The sequence below is a fragment of the Hirundo rustica genome, chromosome 1, assembly GCF_015227805.2.
Source record: "Hirundo rustica isolate bHirRus1 chromosome 1, bHirRus1.pri.v3, whole genome shotgun sequence".
Classification (NCBI taxonomy): domain Eukaryota; kingdom Metazoa; phylum Chordata; class Aves; order Passeriformes; family Hirundinidae; genus Hirundo; species Hirundo rustica.
Window position 1 is genome coordinate 71,526,054 of NC_053450.1, and position 19,340 is coordinate 71,545,393.

The 19,340-nt window shown below is 36.7% G+C and overlaps 1 protein-coding gene across 1 annotated transcript in view; it reads right to left on the reverse strand.

The window, feature by feature from the left end:
- Positions 1-19,340, reverse strand: part of ABCA13 (ATP binding cassette subfamily A member 13) — a 159,638-nt gene that overhangs the window by 92,254 nt on the left and 48,044 nt on the right. The window contains exons 20-30 of the mRNA XM_040054983.1: positions 17,574-17,874; positions 16,632-16,746; positions 15,121-15,450; positions 14,124-14,193; positions 12,946-13,080; positions 11,442-11,579; positions 7,979-8,165; positions 6,459-6,677; positions 3,436-3,632; positions 2,541-2,698; positions 1,933-2,163 (exon numbers count right to left, since the gene is read on the reverse strand). Coding sequence (XP_039910917.1) covers positions 1,933-2,163; positions 2,541-2,698; positions 3,436-3,632; positions 6,459-6,677; positions 7,979-8,165; positions 11,442-11,579; positions 12,946-13,080; positions 14,124-14,193; positions 15,121-15,450; positions 16,632-16,746; positions 17,574-17,874 — 2,081 coding nt within the window. The remainder of the gene's footprint in view (positions 1-1,932; positions 2,164-2,540; positions 2,699-3,435; positions 3,633-6,458; positions 6,678-7,978; positions 8,166-11,441; positions 11,580-12,945; positions 13,081-14,123; positions 14,194-15,120; positions 15,451-16,631; positions 16,747-17,573; positions 17,875-19,340) is intronic.

Below are 19,340 nucleotides of genomic sequence, written 5' to 3' on the forward strand. Positions count from 1 at the left end.
GTATACTCAATTAACAAATTTTGACACATCATATTTTGAAAAGATGTTACAATTGTTTTGTTCTCTCCTCAAACAAACACAAGAAAGCAATAAGCTTTGAAATCTCCAGAGGTGCCAGAAAGTGAAACAGCATCCCCCAGAGAACTCTGAATATATGCTTAATTTAATTAACTACCCTTCTATTCTCTTTTTGGTTCTACCAACACTTTGGATTACAAGTATTATGAAATACACAAATAAAAATGTTTGGAAAAGATATTTAAAGCCTAAATTTGAGCAAATATAAAATCAGTGAGGTTTAAAGGTGTGACAAACTGATTTGTTACAACTTCAGGATTTCTTTGAAATATGAATGGAAGTCCATTTTTCCTCAGTGAATAGCATTTTTAGAGAGGATTTTATGAGTGTCCCTCAGAATGAAAAAGAATAATGGTGAGAGTATAAGAGTATAAAAAGAAAGGAAAAAAAAAATTGTAGCAGATTTTTTCCTTTAAGGTCGGGGTTCTTTGTTTCCAGATTGAATTGCTTGAATAGATTAAATAGTGCTATTATGTGCTATTCTTTTCATTCCCAATGCAAAGAGGATTTTGATAAGAGAATAGAGAATTGAGTTTGTAATGACAACTAATGATAAGATGCAGAGATGACAGAAATCAACCCAAATTAATGCATTAAATCTTCAAGCTGAAGAATGATACATTAATATCTAATACCACATTTAAAGATGTTTTTAAACTTACCCTTCACAAAACAGCTAAAAACAAGCTCTCAACAGAGTCACAGATTCAGCTCACTGAGGAATCTTCCTCATATCCATGACAACTTCACATTTACTTTATACATGTCAGTTCTGTAAAGTCCTCTGTTATCCAATGGGGATGTAACCCAAAAGTATTCTTAATTACTCCAAATCTATAGTGTTTGGCAGTCAACAATACTATTCCTTATACCATGTAAATCCTCTTACATAAGAAAATAAAAACTTTTCAATAATTTTTTGATTTGCCTCATAGAATTGTATCACAAGAATCTAATTTACTTCATAACATTAAGTAACATATTTATTAAACCTGTAAACTATGGATGATAGGAGACGAAGTGAAAAAAACCCTATTTCTAAAAGATCTACAGTACGGTACTTGGATAATGGTGGTTTAGGGAATCTTGTTATTTTGAAATTATAGATGGGGTAAAAGGAGTCCAAGGGAAATAACTTCTTGCTTATATGGCTATTTACACAGGGCTAGATTCAGAATGATGAAGATGTATAACAGAGTCTTTTCCTCTGATCCATTTAGTATATACACATGCACACATGTACATATATGTGCATATATGTTCATGTACACATATATCAGACTTTGTCTCTTGGTATACATGGAAAATATTCTTTAGATGTTTCATCACACAGGTTGGCTAAGTCCTAAACTTCAGAACTAGTAAGCTGGAAAGTATTCTTAGCAATTTTTTTCTGTCCAAAGAGCCACCTGAGCTGAACCACCAGACTAGAAAGTTCAAAGCTTGTTCCAATGCTATGGGTTTACAACAAAACTGCTTCTCATAAAGTCAATGACACATTACATTTCTCTTAAGTTAAAGCAAACATTTAAGGGTTACACAGTTCATCAGTCTTCAAATTAGATTCTTGAAGTAAAAAAAAAAGTCATAGTAGAGTAGGTGCTTAAATTAACAGCAGAGCAAAACTATAAATTATAGACTTTACTTGCTTTGGGAAGTTTTGTTTGTTTGCTTGCTTGCTTTTTTTCTGGGTTTTGTTTTGTTTTTGGTTTTGGGGGGGGCTTGTTTGTTTGTTTTTGTTTGTTTGTTTGTTTTGTTTTTTAAAACATGCTTCTCACAAGAAATTGTGCAATATAAAAGACACAATCAAGATTCTCTGACCAAGAAAATGTCATCACACAGAAAAACAAGTACCTCTTCCAAAGTTGTGTCAGAAATGCCATAGCCAGTCACATGTAGATGCTGAAGGCTTTGATCTAAAGCTTGAAAAAGACCTTTAAAAGAGGTCTTATCTGCCCTTTCTGGTATCACATAGGTCAGCTCAGTCCCATTGTTCTCTTTCAGGAAGGCTTCTGGAATGTGGGTCTGTACCAGAGATGTGACCTGAACAATGTGCTTAGGGTCCTGGATTTCAAACACAGAGGGCTATGAAGAAAGAAAGATAATCATGCAGAAAAAAATTAAATATTACCAGGTCTTAATATTAGAATTCACGCAGGAAAAATTTCACTGATGAAACTGCATCACAGCTGGGATACAGAGACTACCTCCCAGGAATAAAGGACAGTGAGACAAGCCCACTTTCAGCTAAATACTGATATTCACCATTTTCAAAGATGCCACTGTGTTCATCTAAATTGCAATAATAGTACCACCAAAACAACCAAGGAAGCCAATAAAAATATGTTTTGCTGGTATTCAGTAAACTATTCCACTTACTACTTCCTGGCAGGGACATACATCTCCCTTAAAATGTACTTGGCAGGCAGTCACCAGTTCAGTAGAGTATATTTTTAACATACCTTTTTTATGAGTGTTAGACTGTGTCCCTGGCCATATGTCTCCCTCAGATAAGAGGGAGAACCACAGCACCTCAGCTGGCCACGTTGCAGGATGGCAATGCGGTCACTGAGCACCTCGGCCTCATCAAGATGGTGAGTGGTAAAGATGAGTGTGCAACCTGCATGAGAAAGATTAGTACATATCTACAAAACCTGGTTTCTAGAGAAACCCCTCATGTTTCCTTTAGCCTTAAGGAAACATGTTTTCAGGGCTCTTCCAAATCTTAACTACAGGACACAAATAAAATCTGATGTCAGAATTACAAATTTAGCTAGATTCACTAGTAAACTTGCTTTGCCCAGTTTTATATATAGCAAACAGTATTAAGGCTTTAGAACCTCCAGCTGTTTTAAAAGCTTAAGAAATTCCTTAAAATGACATAACATCAGTGTCTCTTTCAATGAATCATTCAATGTGAGTTATTACAGCTGAGTGCTCACTAGCTGAAGAGTTTGCTTCCCACAATCAATTTTAGCATTAGTGTAGCAGACTGGCTGATGAATATGTTTTCATTAGAAGTATATATGCATCTATATACGGGTATGTGCAAACCAGGAAATGGAAACCAGAAAGTAATTTTGAGAAGCTGAAGAGAGGAGAGAATCTTCTGGACAGGATTCAGAACTAAGCTCAATCTTTTTTTAGACTGGGTGTCTTTCTGTACAGTAGCAGATAATTCTTGTAATGCCATTTGACTTGCCTTAAAAATACCAAGTTCAACTTAATGTTCCCTCAGAAATTAATGTATTTAACTTCTGATAATATTTTGACTACACTTTAACTATCCAGTTTAAATTTATTAAAAAAAAATCAGAAAAGATAATAAGAAGAAAATTATGCACATAAACTTTGTACCAGCTTTGTATTTCAGAAGAACATCCCAGATACTACGGCGAGAACATGGATCTACTCCACTGGTGGGCTCATCCAGAACAACTGTCTTTGAGTTTCCAATAAAGGAGATGGCAATTGACAGCCTCCTTTTCATTCCCCCAGAAAGGGCTCCAACAGGTTTGTACTGATGTTGGGATAAATCCACATCTTGCAGAGCTCTGAAACAGGAGTACAGAAACAGGACCAATTTTGGAAGTGTTTTTCTAGTCACATTCTGTCCACTCAGAGAAATACTGAAAAGTCACTGTAAATGGAAAGTGATAAAATTACTACCTCTAATCGATTATATACTTTGGTGTCAAAAATAAATAGGAAAAAATACCTCTGCCTACAAAGCATAAATGGTTATCATCATCAGATGCATGGATTCTAAATAAGTATTGTATAGAAAAATTGTAAATTAAAGCTAATAAATAATAGTTTGTCCAGCAACTTCAGCAAACTTCAGATTATAGTCCCTTTGAATAATGATAAAGACTGCTAGTTTCATAACTCAAGCAGTGCTTCAGGTTTTGCAAACTACTTAAAGAATACTAGAGTTGCCTGAGATTTTAGGAAATGTGTAGTCTTTTTTTTTTTTTTTTTTTTTTTTTTTTTCCTTTTAGAAGACATGTTTGTGAAATAAACCAATTAGTAATCCCTAGGTAGAATAGTACTATCTAATCAAAGCTAACTGATTTCTGCATTAAGGACTGGGAGATTTCTTACAGATGTTTCCAATTCAGCCCTTGCCCTCTGATGCTGATCTTGCATCTGAGCTGGTACAGAAACATGATTAATAAAGGCAATACTACAAGGCCTTTAACTTATTTTCCATCACACTGAGCATCCAGTCACTGATCTAAGAGCTTTCAGCTGCTATCAGCTTGTCAAGACATAGAAGGCTCAACAGTCCCAAGCTAAACTCCTGAATCATTTCAGTGAATATGCAGTCTGTAAGCTACGCCATTTACCCTGAGACAATTTCTCATTTTTAAGAAAACAGGTTTTAATAGCTGTTCTATAGATATGTAGTGAAAAAAATTATTCTTAATCTCTTTAGAAGCCCACTTTTTTAGTTAATAAAAAGCTTTTGTTTCATTCTTTTCTAATTTCTCTGAAGCTTTTTATAGCATTTGTTGCCTTTAAAATTAATTGTTCTTAGTAGCAAAGCCTGCAGAGTTCTGGGGGCGCTTATGTGCCATTAGTATGACTGACTGCGGCTAGCATTACAATTAAGCAGTCTAAGTACCATAAGATACAGAATATTGTTTTGCATCCATTTTAAACCATTTACGAAGTTTGTTTCATCTCTGTAGCTCTACAGAAGGAAGTCTGCTGTTTCTGGGGAGAACACAGTGTCCCACACCTGAGTTTGTTCGGATCAAAATTTAAAAGTAACAGGCTTTTATGACAGCTACCAAAAAGGAATACCAAAAATGAAAGCCACTTTGCCACAAATGCCTGACTGTACGCTTAGGGAGAAGCCCCATCAACCTGACATTTATTTCCATTGAAGCATGGAAATATCCAGCCCTTCACTGAGCCTAGCATGAATCAGAAGGTAAACAAACTATTTACCCTGCCAAACTGTTTGAAAAACATACGATTTGTTCCTGAAGTAGAATAAATGCAGTTTATTAATGAACCAGATCTCAGCTTGTACAGTTAGTTTAATATACACTAGGCAAAAATAATATCTAGTCCTATATCAAAGAAGTATCAGCAGAAAAACACTAATCCTCTGAATTCATGTCAGAGCTCTGACTTGTTTATCTCATTGGATTTTTCATTTTCAAACCTCTTCATTTATTAAAAACATTTCAAGGCTGGATTTGGCAAAGGAAAATGAGGTGGCCTATTTAGAAAGATTATAACAAGCACTGCCTTTACCTGGATTTTCTGGGTTTCTAACCTTCCTTCTGCTGCAGGTGAGGGAATAAAGGATAATAAATATATTAAGTCATTGTGTTGATTTATCTAAAAACTCAGGGCAAGCATAGCAGTTTTCCTTCTATCTGCTTCTCCAGCAAGGATGGAGGTAAGACAGACAGCATGAGGCAGAACCCTTGCAATTTCTACAAGGCTAATGACCTCCACTCCAGTGAAAACATCATTATTTGATGGTTCTGTATACCAGGTTTTTAAACATTGACAGTTTCACTACAAATACATTCAAGTAAGAGTTAGAAACTAGGAAATCTATTTTCAAGTCATGATTTCAGAACACAAAATGTGATAAAAACTCACAAAACCCTGCAGTTTCCATAGTTTTTTTTTCTTGCAAGTTTTGCATTTTCTCTTTTTTATTTGGTTGGCTTGCCGTGGTGGTGCATTTAAGTGGTTAAAAGATTCAACAGTTACTAGTTCTGTACCCCCCTGCTCAGACCATGTTTTAAAGTTGGTTTATCCCTAGAATTGTACCCATCCTTGAGCTGTTCCAGACTGTTCCTTGTCAGTCTTCCCCATGGGCAAACCCCTTGCCTAATTCCCCCCCTTCCTGATTGTCAATCCTTGTTTCCCTGCCTTCAGTTCTAGAAAGTTCTACAGTACTCCATGCACCATTGGTTTGTATGGGTTGTGCCCTCCCCTTATGTCCTCTCATTGGTTATTGTTTTATAAGCCACTCCTTGTGATCCTCCCACTCCCTTCCCTGAGTGCTTGTATTCATGTCTCCACGCATTGGTCCTCCTCAGTGTAAGCCAGGTTCTGGGCTCTTCTGCCTTGTCCCCTTGAAAGTTTGTTCTCTGGATAAATGCTTTGGGTTCCACAGGCAGGAGCGTCTCCTCTTCATTCTTGCTTCCAACCTGCGCTTGTTGTCTATCTCAGTGTCCTAGAGTGACTGCTCTGAGCTGCTGCTCCCATCAGCCTGCCTGGGGGTAGTGTCCCTCTGGCACCAGTGCTGGGGTGGCAGAGAGCTAGCCATAGACTCTGGCACGGCGTCAGCTTGCAATAGTTATTACCAGTTTACTTGAGAGATTTCAAGAAATGGAAGGAAGACTTACCCACTGACTTGCTCATTCAACTGTTCTTTAGTCCACCCGGGTGCCTTCACTGACCCATAAAGCAGGAGATGCTCTCGCACCGTCAGTGTGTTGAACAGGACATCGTACTGGGGGCAAACACCCAGCTCTGTCCTGATGGCAGCCAGCTCAGTCCGTATGTCCTTCCCATCAACAATAATAGTACCAGAGCTCGGTGGATACAGACCAGTCAACAGGGATCTGATATAAGAAAACAGAAAAAAATTCAGCAAGATAACGTGCAATTAGCTCATCACTTATATATCCTGAGGCGGATTCCAGCATCCTCAGAGCAACATCAATTCAGTTGAGTATAGTTATAGAAACATCACTAATATTTTGGAGTTGGTTTAGCTATGTTTTGCTTTTGGTGGCTTTATGGGTTTGGCGGGTTTTTTTGGTTGCTTGGTTTGTTGGTGGGTTTTCTTTTTGCTGGTTTGTTGGTGGGTTTTGCTTTTTGAACATGATCTCAAGAGCTCTTCATTTCCCTTCTTCCAGAACAATTTTTTTTTTTTTTTTTTTCCCAACTAAATCTAACAGGTGATTATTTCCTTCTTCACATAGGTATTCTGTGAGGATTGTTTCCCAACTAGGTCCTGTCTTGCATCACTGGCTTAATGAAAGCTGATTATAGCTAACAGAAAGGTAGAAACAAACTTCTTAGTTGAGACATTTTTAAAGGTCATTTTTCATTTAATTACTTCCATTTCTGGTCAACTGCCAAGAAAAAAGTCTTCTGCAATCTCTAGGGACAAAAACACCATTAAACTTCATGCTCTCCATGTGATGAGTACATACAGGTTGCCTTCAAGATATGTTGTGGCTAGTCCCTCTCTTGGGAGCCCCGGCTCCATTTTTGTCTCAGCTACCTTGAGAGACAAACCACAGTTGGAAGGATTTTTCCTCAGGGTCCCAAAAACCCCAGTAGCAGCTATGAACCTTTTCTTTTAGAGAGAGATCAGGTTCCCGTCAATGGCAAAGGAAGGTCTGCACTTGATCCGGGGGAAATCAGGGCTTTATTCAGTCTTTCCTCTGTGGTCCTGCCCCAGCCTGGGTCAGGAGCCCCTTCCCTGTCCCTGAGCCAAGAGAGATTTTCACATGCTTTTCTGGCTTATATCCAGGGAAGGGGCTAGAGGCAGGGACACGCCACTACCCAATCAGGGATAAGGTGGGAGTGGAATAGGGTTGGATTACATTCCGGTGTGGGAGAATGGGCAGGGAAAAGGGTCAGGGACAAACCTCGGGATGATACATTTTCCAGGGAAACAGGGGAGTACAAAAGAAATCATTACAAAACCCAATGTAAAAATGAAATACAATATAAACCCAAATAATATACAGCAACAATATACAACCTTCACTTTCTATGTGTTTGAGGAGTTTATCAAATATTTATTTGGGGAACAAAAGAAAAGGCATAGCAAATAGTTCATAGAATTTTAAATTGAAAAAGCATAGCAGAGATCAGAGGGGATAGTAACAGCATTAAAAGTCAGACTCACATAACTGTTGTCTTTCCAGCTCCATTAGGTCCCAAGAGTGCAGTTATCTGGCCCTTATGGAAAGTGAGGTTGAGATCTTTTACAGCAGCCTTCCGACCGTCCACGTGCTCTTTGGTGAGGGACAGCAGCACGACACCAATGGTGGCTCCTTCAGTGCAAGGGACTTTCCAGCCCTGAGGTGGTGTGTCTGTGTGGGGAAGAGTAGCAGAACAAGCAGGCTACTGAATCTAAACGTGTGTATAAAACGAATACCAAAATAACATAACTTCTGATACCATTTACCAAAGCCTAGAACAGACACTCAAATTGTCTGAACTGACACAAACTGTACTGAAATGAAAGTTACCATGCCAATTATTATTTTCTAAGAATTTAGCCCATTTTCAGTTTTAAAAAGCAACCTATAACAGTTATGCCAAGTTATGTGCATGTCTATATATGTCTTGATAAAGTCATAAAATAGTTGCTATATTTTATTTCTAGTACAAAAATACTTATAATAACGTTACTTGAATCATTTTTCATGCCCATAAACATTAGAGAATTCTTACTGTGTAAGCTACTTCACAGATGTTATCCAGTTTCAGGCACACAAGATTGACATAACACTCACAGGCATAGGCAGTCAATCTTCTAAATTCCCCTCAGTCAACTAAGCAAAGCAGATCTCTCAAATTATTCAGAGCAGCAGCCTAGTCTAAGCATAATTCAAGGTGCTCAAGGCAAGCAGATATCCAACAGACTTCTTACTGTGAGGTAACATCCTCAGGAAACTGAGATGACACCAAAGAACTTGCCTTCTTTTCCATGTCAGGTTTGCAATACTTTGCAAACATGAGCACAGTCAATCAGCAGCCTCATTACATTATTACTTTTAATATTTTATTGACTCATTACTACTGAGAGATCTGGCAGTGAGTTGGTTTATTTCCTTTTTAAGCAAAGGCAACCCAGATTGGAATATTAGTCCAAAGAAACAAAATTTTATGCCTGAGAATTATGAGAAGAGAGAAATATGAATATACATGTACATAAGATATTTATGGTTTATAGTTATATTCTTTGCAATAGTTTTACATAAATAAAATGTAAACATGACAAGAACAGAGCACTATCGTATACATATAAAGCTTGAATCATATAAATCAAATTATAAATTAAAAAAAATAAACATAATTATTTCAAAGACTGGTGGCTTGTTTACACCATGAATGGAGAAATTGTTCTGTTGCTCTCACACTCAATTTTAAGCTGTCAAAAATTCCATCTAAACCTGAAGTCACTTGCTAGTATGGTACTACCAGCAGTTGTGACACTACTGAGACCTCCTACCCATGCGCCTCTCTTCCAGGTACCTTTCTGCTGTTCCTAAATTTGCATCCTTTGAATTAACGAAAGAGCATTCTCGTGCAGAGTGGGCCTCAGACAATGTTGCTCAGGAAAAACTCAGAGGGAGAGCTCCAAGTTACTAGCAAGCACTCAACTGACTACCCTCGGACTTCTCCAAAGGGGAGCTCAAAGTGGGTACGCAGCACCCGGGTCACTGCCAGCCCTGCTGTAGTTGTAATTCCAGGTGGTAGGACATACACTCCAGCTCCTCCCTCATACACCTCTGATTTCCTGAATGTTCTCCACAGCCCTGGGACCAGCCCTTACCTGGGCTGTATGGAACAAGTGAAGAAATTGCCTGGAAGCAAGTCACTTTGCTATTCCAAGAAAATTCTTCATGGCTGCATTTATCCCATTGTCAGTACAATGGCACACAATTATTTTAAAGGACAGCAAGCTGCTTTGCTGCGTGACAGTTTTGGTAGGAATGCACCCCCACACCCATGCAAGTGCCTCTATATAAGGAAAAAAGTTTCTGTTTACCTTAGAACATGTTAGGAAGTTAAACTAGAACTTTCCATCGCCTTCTCATTGGCTCAGTGCCAGCACAGGGGCACTGGTTGGGCTTTAGCACTGTTTCTCAAGATCTGTAGCTACTTCTATTGGCAGTTTGCCAATAGAACACTCCTGGGTCATTCAGTCCTTATGGACCAGCACAGAAGTGCTCTAGGCTTTTTGGGGTGTTTTTAGCAAGGTGACAGAGGTTTCTCTGACCCCTGTGCTTGGTTTTTCCTTTTATTTCGGTATTGCTTGTTATTTTGTTTTTATTAAAAATTATTGTTTTACAAAACACCTCTAAAGAGCTGTCTTGCTATTATTAAGCCATTCTGAAAAGTGCTGGACACCCTCAGAGACTTGATAAATCTTCACATAGCTTATTCCATTCTGGCCACATGCTAGGTTTTATCAAGTTTTAGCATTCCCACACAGGCAATTTACTACCAACCACATGACATGAGGAAAAGCGACCCACCAAGTGTAAGCAATCACTTGAATAACTTGAGCCAGAAACCACACTAATAACTGGTCAGGCAGAGAAGTTTCTGTCTTTGCTTTCCACAGACTATGCGGTGAACCCAGAGGGAAACACTGTAAATCTTCATTTTATGTAAGGACCAAACACAGTCGTCTTAACAAAATGGAGTTCCAAATTGCATAAATTCAGACAAAACTCATACAAATCATTTTCCCACAAGTGTTTAAATGAACCTCAAGACATTTTGAAGTCTGCTCTAATCTAAATGTAGCTCATGTAAAACTGCTGAGTTGTTCAGCTTCTTTGCCTATGCTACAGACAACTGGATCACTTCTAAGATATTGTAACTTCCAAAAGATGCATAACAACCCATCATGTCGTTCTAAGGCCCAAGGCGGAATACAGGTGAGAGTGACTTACTCATTCAATTCCAAAACCTAAACTAAATGTGGGAACATCCTTAATTGGACTAGAGAGAGGGGGAAAGGTAAAAAAATCTGAATTAATTGTGAGCAAGTGAACACACATAGAAAAGTAGTGAAATTATCTACAGGCTAATAAAAAATAGTTACAATAACAGCTTTCTAGACAAAAGGCTAAGAAGCAGAGACAGAAAGAACAGTGATTATAGAAGAGGGCAATTAGAAGCAGAACAGAAAGAAATTAACAAAGTTAATTTTTCCACTGAAACAAGAAGCAAATTTTAAAAAAGTTAATAAAACCCAACACATTTAAGATTCAATAAGAGTGTGAAAGGGTTCAGTGAACTCCAAAAGATCCAAAGAAAGCAAAGAGGCTATACACTGGGACAAGATGAACCCAAGAAATACTTATTTTACATCTGTTAAAGAGTTTTCTTAAATATTTCCGTACAATAGTTTTCACAGAATGAATCAATCATTACAGGGGGTAGCAAAATGTAACAGTTACTACATAATAATCGTAGTTTATACTATATAATGAAAGAGAGAAAGGGACAAGATCTAAACATACAATACAGGGCCAAGCAATGATAAAAGCAGATTGATTATGACTAGCACACCATTCAGGAAAAAAAGAAAAAAAACCCCACATTGTTCAGATTCTATTACTACAAACCTTTTTCTTGGAAGTTTTCATTGAAGAAAAACATATTAGAATTCAGATAATGTCTCTTGCTTCTCTCTGTACCACTCAGGTTCTTCCAGTAGGAAACAGTAAAGGGAAAGTACCATCGGTTCTTTAATCCAAATTTTCCTATATCAGAATTATGATATAAACTGTTGAAAAATTTATCATCATTTTGCATGTTTGTAGACTAAAAATGTTCTATGATTGCTTACAATGAGCTCAAATACTTTTCTCTGCTTAAAAATTTTAATAAAGTGTAAAAAAAGTCAATTGGTCATAAAGCCAGGTCCTTCCATAAAATAATCAAGCCTCAGTGATGCTTTACCCTGTCACCAAATCAGCTTGAAAGTGTAAAAGAATCAGATACTTAACAAAATCTTGTAACCCATAGGGAAGAAAATGCACCAAATAGCCTGCCAAGAGAAAGAGCCTATTTTTTTTATTATAAAAATAGTCCATCGCACCAGTTCTTCCATTAATATCTGAGAAATGCAAACAAATCAGCCACCATAAGAAACACTAATTGTGGTACATAAACAGAAAGGGCAAAAGCACACTCCTATATACAAACTCATCTTTGGCATTGCCTGACCTTTTCAGTCGTTACTTACCCATCACACAATACACACTCTCCCTGTTTGGAGTGTCATTACATTGACACTGAAGAAACATTGATTTAAGAAAAAAGTTTCTAAAAGTCAGTTGCATATTTCACCCACCCCCATCTTGCAAGGCAAAATTAATTTTAATTAAAAAAAAAAAAAAAACAAGTAGCCAGAAGAAAAAGTGACATATGCAAATCAGAGGAAAGGTAAAACATACAGTGAGGCATGAGGCTATGATTAAAAATACATCAACCAACTCAATAAGACTTTTAACACATGGTTCATAAAAAAAAAAAAAAAAAAAAAAAACCCAAAAAAACAAACCACACCACTAATTTCTGAAAATATACTTGAAAATCAATTTGTTTTCTCTATGCACTAGACTGTGGACTGGTTGGGAGCAAGATAGAGTTACAGCACTGTCTGAAATTGTTATGGTCTGAAAACATGCTGTGGTTCATGGGTTCCAGCCCAGGTACTGACAGGAGATTCACCATTTTTCCAGGAAGTTTTGCTGCTAGACTAATCTGTCTTACTGTGAAGATCCAATAAATTCCTAATTCTATCAAATATTTGGCCTACCCATCAGCAAACAAAAGATATTTCATGCCTGGCTGCAAATTCTAGTCCACGTGTTAGCACTGCTCAATATTTATGTATTTAGGAAGACGTTGTTTCCCTGTCCCTAAAGTCAGACAGTTTTGCAAACCAGAACCATAAGTCAGAAAAATACATATTTTTGTTTATTTGAATAAAACCAAGAAAAGACAATGCAACAAGTGTTTTCTGTGGTGGCTGAACTGTTTAGATTGTGAAGAGATTAATGGATGAATAATATTAAATAGCTTCTTCAAAAACATGAAATAAGAACAAGCCCATGATCTTACCAGGAATAATATTGCTGAAATACCAGCCACCTACAAAATATAAAATTGAGTCAAAGAACATCATCCAGCACATCCATCCAAAGGTCATGTATCCTTCTTGTGCCATTGACTGGTGCACGTTATCCCACTGAATTCCTGGTAGTAATAATAATGATTTTTTAAAGGTCAAAACTAAATCAGCACAGCATTAAAGATCACAAACACATCAACACCACACACTTCTGGGTATTTAAGCACTGGCACAAGGCAAATTATAGTTAATAACAGCAATCCTAATGAACAGAAAAAAATTTCTATGCCTCTACAAGCCTGTGTTTAGAACAGCAGGTGACACTGCTGCTGGGAAAATATAGAGAAGCTGTTGTAGAAAGGGCTGTTCATGAAGTTTTATCTGGCCCTTAATTTGGCAAAAGAAAAAAAAAACTACAACACTGACAAAATGGGGCATTGACCAATAAATCAGGCTTTAAGCCACTCTGCTAATATAAAGAAAATGATCACACAAAGTTTAATATAATTTCTATACTGCTAAATCTGTATTAGATTAGAATATGAATTCTAAGAAGCATTGTGTACATTGACTGCATTCAAAGGTAAACAGAAATGAACTCACTGAATAATTGTTCAATAAAGTTATTACATTGCAGAAGACATGCAAGGAAAAAAGAAGGTGCAAACACTAGTGCTACAGAAAGGTACAATACTGCTAAATGGAAAACAAAACTAACAAAGTTGTAAATTTATTAAAAAATGTTGTGCATTTTTTCACTGAAAATGCTACTTTGTTTGCAGTAGAGTGGGTCATGATATTGCTTCTACAATTATTTTTCCACAATTGTCAAGGAAAGCATTTTTTCCCAAAACACATTCTGCCCTTCCTTCAGTAAAAATGAGTCATTTTGATGAAGTGTCTGGTGGGAAATTTAAGTATAATTTTCTGCAATTGTCTGTTCCACTCTTTCAAACTGTTGTACCAGTATGATATGTTTTTGATAGTTTGAAACATCCACTGTCATCAATATTGGTCTTGCCATAATAGTAAAAAAAAATATTACATCTCTGAACTTGAGCCAGCTCATTAACTCATAAGAGATTTTTTAAGAACAGATTGAAAAACATTTCCAACTGTCATTTTTAAATATTAATTACAAAGCTTTTCTCCTAACCAGAGAGCTTACCTATTTCTTGGCCCTCAAAATATGTAATGAAAAATATTCCTTGCCCAAAGGCAGTTGTAGAAAGAAGACACTGCAACATCAGAGGAGAAAGAGTATGTGAACATCAAATAAAAACATGTTGTTAACAAGTTTCATGAAATAAAATATATTTTGATACTAAAATCAAGTACAAACTGAATAGACATTTTCCCCTTCCACATAGAATAATGGCTGCCATTTCATGTTTTAACCATACTCCCCCACAAACCTTAGTAGTATTTGCTCCACCTAGCAGAGCTCCACTGACCTAGTTAGTAATACAAGAAAGTGTTATTTTATCTGACCGACACTGAAAAGATGAGCATTTTTTAACACTGTATGAATAATTCAACCAGCTTAATTTAGTGAGCTATTTTGGGTTTGAAATAGTGAAACCATAAGGAATGAAATATGGTTTTCTTTCTATGATGGTGATACCTGATGTCACACTCAGAGATATAGTATGTTAGGACAGTACAAAGACATAAAACAGCCTATGGAATACATAGAACAGGAAAGGACCTGAAAGAACCTGCACCAAAGAAACATATACCTCATTATATGGTTGGACAAACTTCTGATCTATTCTCCAGTTATATTAACAGAAAATCAATCACTAGAGTTGTTTTTTTTCCAAACAAATAATGACTTTGAGAAGTGGCATGTCATCAGCTGATCCTGAAAATACACTAATGTTATAAATATTTTGAGGTCAAGACATTAAGAGAACTCATGAGTATATGGAATGCAACTTCCTGATATTTTGTTTACAAAATTGCCCTGACAAATTATTTTTCATTGCTACCTTCTAAATATTTTCTTAGTTGGAGATTTATTAGTGCAACTTATTTCCAATGATCACAAAAACAAACAGAAACATGAGAAAAAAATAAACACATTATAATCTGAAGTTTTGAAACTACAGAAATTCACCGCATAGCTGGAGGAGAAAAATTAGAAAAGAAGAAGAAATAGTTACCATTATAATCTGGTTGGTGAAACTCAGCTGGTTCTGCAAGACCAACAAAACTATGTAGGGTAAAAAGCTGATCATATAGACAAGGCTGGCACAGAGAGCTGCTGTATCGGCACTGCTGAAAAAGGCTCCCAAAAAATAGCTTAACATGATAACTGTAACTCCAAATTCCAGGAGAAAAAGGAAGATAAGGAAGCCATTGCTATAAGCAAAGATACCACTTGCTTTTAAAATGATGGCCAGAGCACAGCTGCTTATTGTGAGCACAATGACATTCTCCAAAAACCAAGCGAAGAAATGAATGGCTGGATACACACCCATTGTCTTCATATACTGCAAGACAACATCGCAAAGAGAGTTAGTTAGAAAACAAATTTTTGTTTCTCTTTTTTAAACAAAACATGTTGCCATCAAGACACTACCAGCTTCCCAAAGGATGTCATCTTCTCCTTAAGTTTCTTGTTTCTTTGCCCTTGCCCTGTGCTTTCTCCTGGATCAGACACATTATTGAGCAGGGCAGTTTGTGAGACCATCATACCTGAGCACAAGGAGTCACCATGCTCAGCACATCTCTCTTTTGCATAGGGTTTCAAGAACAGATGTCAAATTACTGGTTCTTCCAGTGAGGAGTTTGCCTTTTTATACTCTAAAAAGTACTCTGTGGAGAATATCCACAGCAATGTATATACAAATATTTTTTTTCCCAGCCTGTTGCTCTTCTGAAAGAAACATACAGTTTGCAACCTTTATGTATTACTAGGCAAATAATAATTTAACCAGATACGAAATACATCCCTCTTTTTCTAAAAAAGTGCTTTTGGATACAATCTCATAAGATCACAAAATTAATATTAAAATGATTCAATATTTTGGAGCATTAAAAAACTTTATCTTACAACAGAAAGATTAGAGGAATTGAAATTATATAACTCATCAATAGTTCCCCAGATTAAAAATCTTCCTCAAGAAGTAATTCTGCTGATACAGTGAAATCAGTGTAATTCTTAAAAAACTGTATTTATCCCTATAGAAAATGTATCGCAAGGATTCTGTCCTTCCAAATGCTTAGCACCAGTGAAGACCAGCTTTTGATAGAAGCAAGTAATTGTCTCCTTTTTTTGGTATGCAATCTCCTTTATATTTCTAATAATTACATAGTACATAACAAATTCTTAACTTATTTTAGGTAGTTTTATCATTACAGACTACATAGAGCAAAATATGAAAAAGAATCCAAACCAAAAATCATTCTAATCACAAGGTCTTCCTAAATAATGCTTTCCAGCTTCATCTTTTGCTTGCTGCTTTTCATCTCATGGACACTATTTGCATACTGATGCTCAAATAATGTTGTGAATCTGAGTTGGCAGCTAGAAGTAGAACCTACTACCCAGAGGAAACAAGTGAAAACAAAGCCATCTGGATTATGAGTACTTAAAAGTATCTCACAACTTTTGCATTTCAGTGCACTCGAATGAATAAAATTTCTTTTCAGGGGTTAATCTGCCTCTTACCTCTTCAAGATGAATTTCTCTTTCATAGACCAGCTTGCGAACCATACCAGCAACTGAAACCATCCATGTTAACATCATCATAAGTGGGAAAAAAAAGCCTGTGTTGTTCAAGAATCTATGAAAGAACAAATATGGAGAGTTGTCAGCCTGCAAAGATAAACTATTTTCTAGCAGATATTAATAGGTTATTACTGGAACAGTTCTCAAAATACACAAAAAATAAGATGGCATGAACAATAAGATTTATTCCTGTTCTGGTTAGAATTACTTGTTTTTTATGTAACATGCTAAATGCATGTGTTGGTACAATAGTATTATTATATATTATAGTATTTTAAACCATACAACTGATACAATTACTCTTTAGGGCTTCATTCAAAGTCAAACAAAATTCAGATTTGTGTCGATGGCAAAGTAATATATTTGGACAATGAGGAATAACATGACCCAGTCAATTTTCACTCTACTTTAACAAATTTGTTACCACTGACTAATTTTAATATCTAATAATTGGGATTATTTGATGGTTTTACAGAGAACAACCCTACACTTTTGCTTCATCAACTTCACCCTTCAAGGGACCAATTTACAGTTTGTGTACAGGAGGACTAAGGATTTAAAAGGGCTCTCTTAGAGTAAACTAAGTTAATTGCACACTGTGTTGACACAGCCTCTGTCCAGCAGACTACTGCACATTATGGCTGCAAGCATTTTGTCAGGGGTCGTTTGCCAGACAAATGTTGTACAACATGGTATGTTAAACACAGCCATTGGACAATATTTGCTATGCTGTAATACTCTGGTATTGGATACACTTGTTTAAGCCCGTGCAGAGATACACATTCACCCACTAAAAAGTGGGAAACAAGTAAGATCCCAGGTCCTCTAGAACTAATCTAACGAAGATAATACATCAAATTAAAAAGCTGAGCTTTTACTTACAGATCACTGGTATGACAAGGGTAAGGCATGGCTTGCACCTGAACTGCTGTCTCTGAGGCATCTGTCCCAGTCTGTGCTGAAATAATTGCCCTTTCAATCATGTCTTGAAGAGGGATAAAGACATGGTTGTATTTAAACCCATCAGCTGGCAACTTGTGGGGATGGGATTTCCATGTTGGGTTTTTAATCAAATCTGTTCTCATGCTGTAGAGAACACTGGTTCTAATTGTATATGAAATGTGTCTTGGAAGGAGATTGCTAGAATCATGCTTCTCGTCCTCTGGTGTACTGAAGATGATACCTGACACAAGAAGAAAGGAAGCTTATGTAATTTATGCTATTTCCATGGCTGACTCCTGGCTAATTACCATATGATATAGGATGCATTAATCTGTCAGGGCAGGCCTCCAAATTTTTTGATCCCAAGTCCAAAAACAGCACATTTCAGAGACAGGTTTTTAACGTCCATGAATACGAAATGTAAAAGATTATTCACATGATAAATGGGTTCATGAAAATCATTTTTATCTGAGGTTATTTGTCTTTTTTGACCTGCAGTTTTCTCTTTGCATCCACATTGAGCCCTTTTTGGTGGACTGACATCAGTTCCACAGTAAAAGCAGCAGGCATAAAATCTGTACATCAAAGGACAACAGCTTCCATTGGGAGATGACAAAGTAAACAGTACCAACCCACTAAAATTTACTCTGATATTAATCTCCAAGTCAATTTCAGAACTTCTAGTTTAGCACAGCAGAATTTGTATCTTTGTTTTCTCTAGCTCTGTGTATAAATGAAAATAACATGAACCAAAAAGATGAAAGCTTAATATGTAGCTGTAAAGATGAAGCCAAATACATGAAACTGCTTGTGCTCTCTTTTTGAGTGACCCAGACTTTCTAGGACTTCTGGATAAATGCTAAATGCTGCCCTTTTCCTCCTTGAGAAAAGGGAGAGATTTCTTACCTACCATATGATTCTCTGAAAGATAATAAAATACAGAATACCTTACTGCACACCTGATTTCTTTCAAATGGCCAACCTCATTTTCCCATTTACACAAACAGTTGATTACACAGACAGTTGATTTTCTAAGACAGTCCATAAAGCTATGAAGGCTCTGAAGACCACTGAAGACCACTGAAGACCACACACACACACACACACACACACACACACACACACACAAAAAAAAAAAAAAAACCTATTCCTATTTAACATCTTTCTGTGGAAAGGAATGTATGCCTACATTAAAGCATGTAACATTGACATGTTGGACACATGACTTTCCTTAAAAGGCCATCTTTTCTCTCTCTAATAATATGAAGAGATGATAAGGCCGGAATACTGAAAAATACAACAAAATGTCTTGGCTTCTATTAGTATATGACCCTTCCCTAGGTAAGTGGAAGAAAAATGGAACTAGAATTTGATAATTCAGGTTTCTGAGGGCCAAGATTTATCTGTCCATTTCTTTCCTTAAAGAGACAAACAATTTGCCTTCTCCAAAATACTCCTGAGCAATTTTCTTTGTCTCAAGGTATGGCCTGTTTGTTTTATATTGATAGAGGGTGGCAATTTCCAGGGTACCGTGCAGATCACAAAACGAGTAAGGGATTCCAGACTGAACAGTTTCCTTCTTTACAAGTGCTTTCTCATGTCTTCTGTTGTACACTTACAGGCATAAGGGGGACAAAAAAAAAAAAAACCAAAACAACAGTGGAAAAATGTTGTGGAATACTTTTTATGGACTTCAGGGGGCCCCTC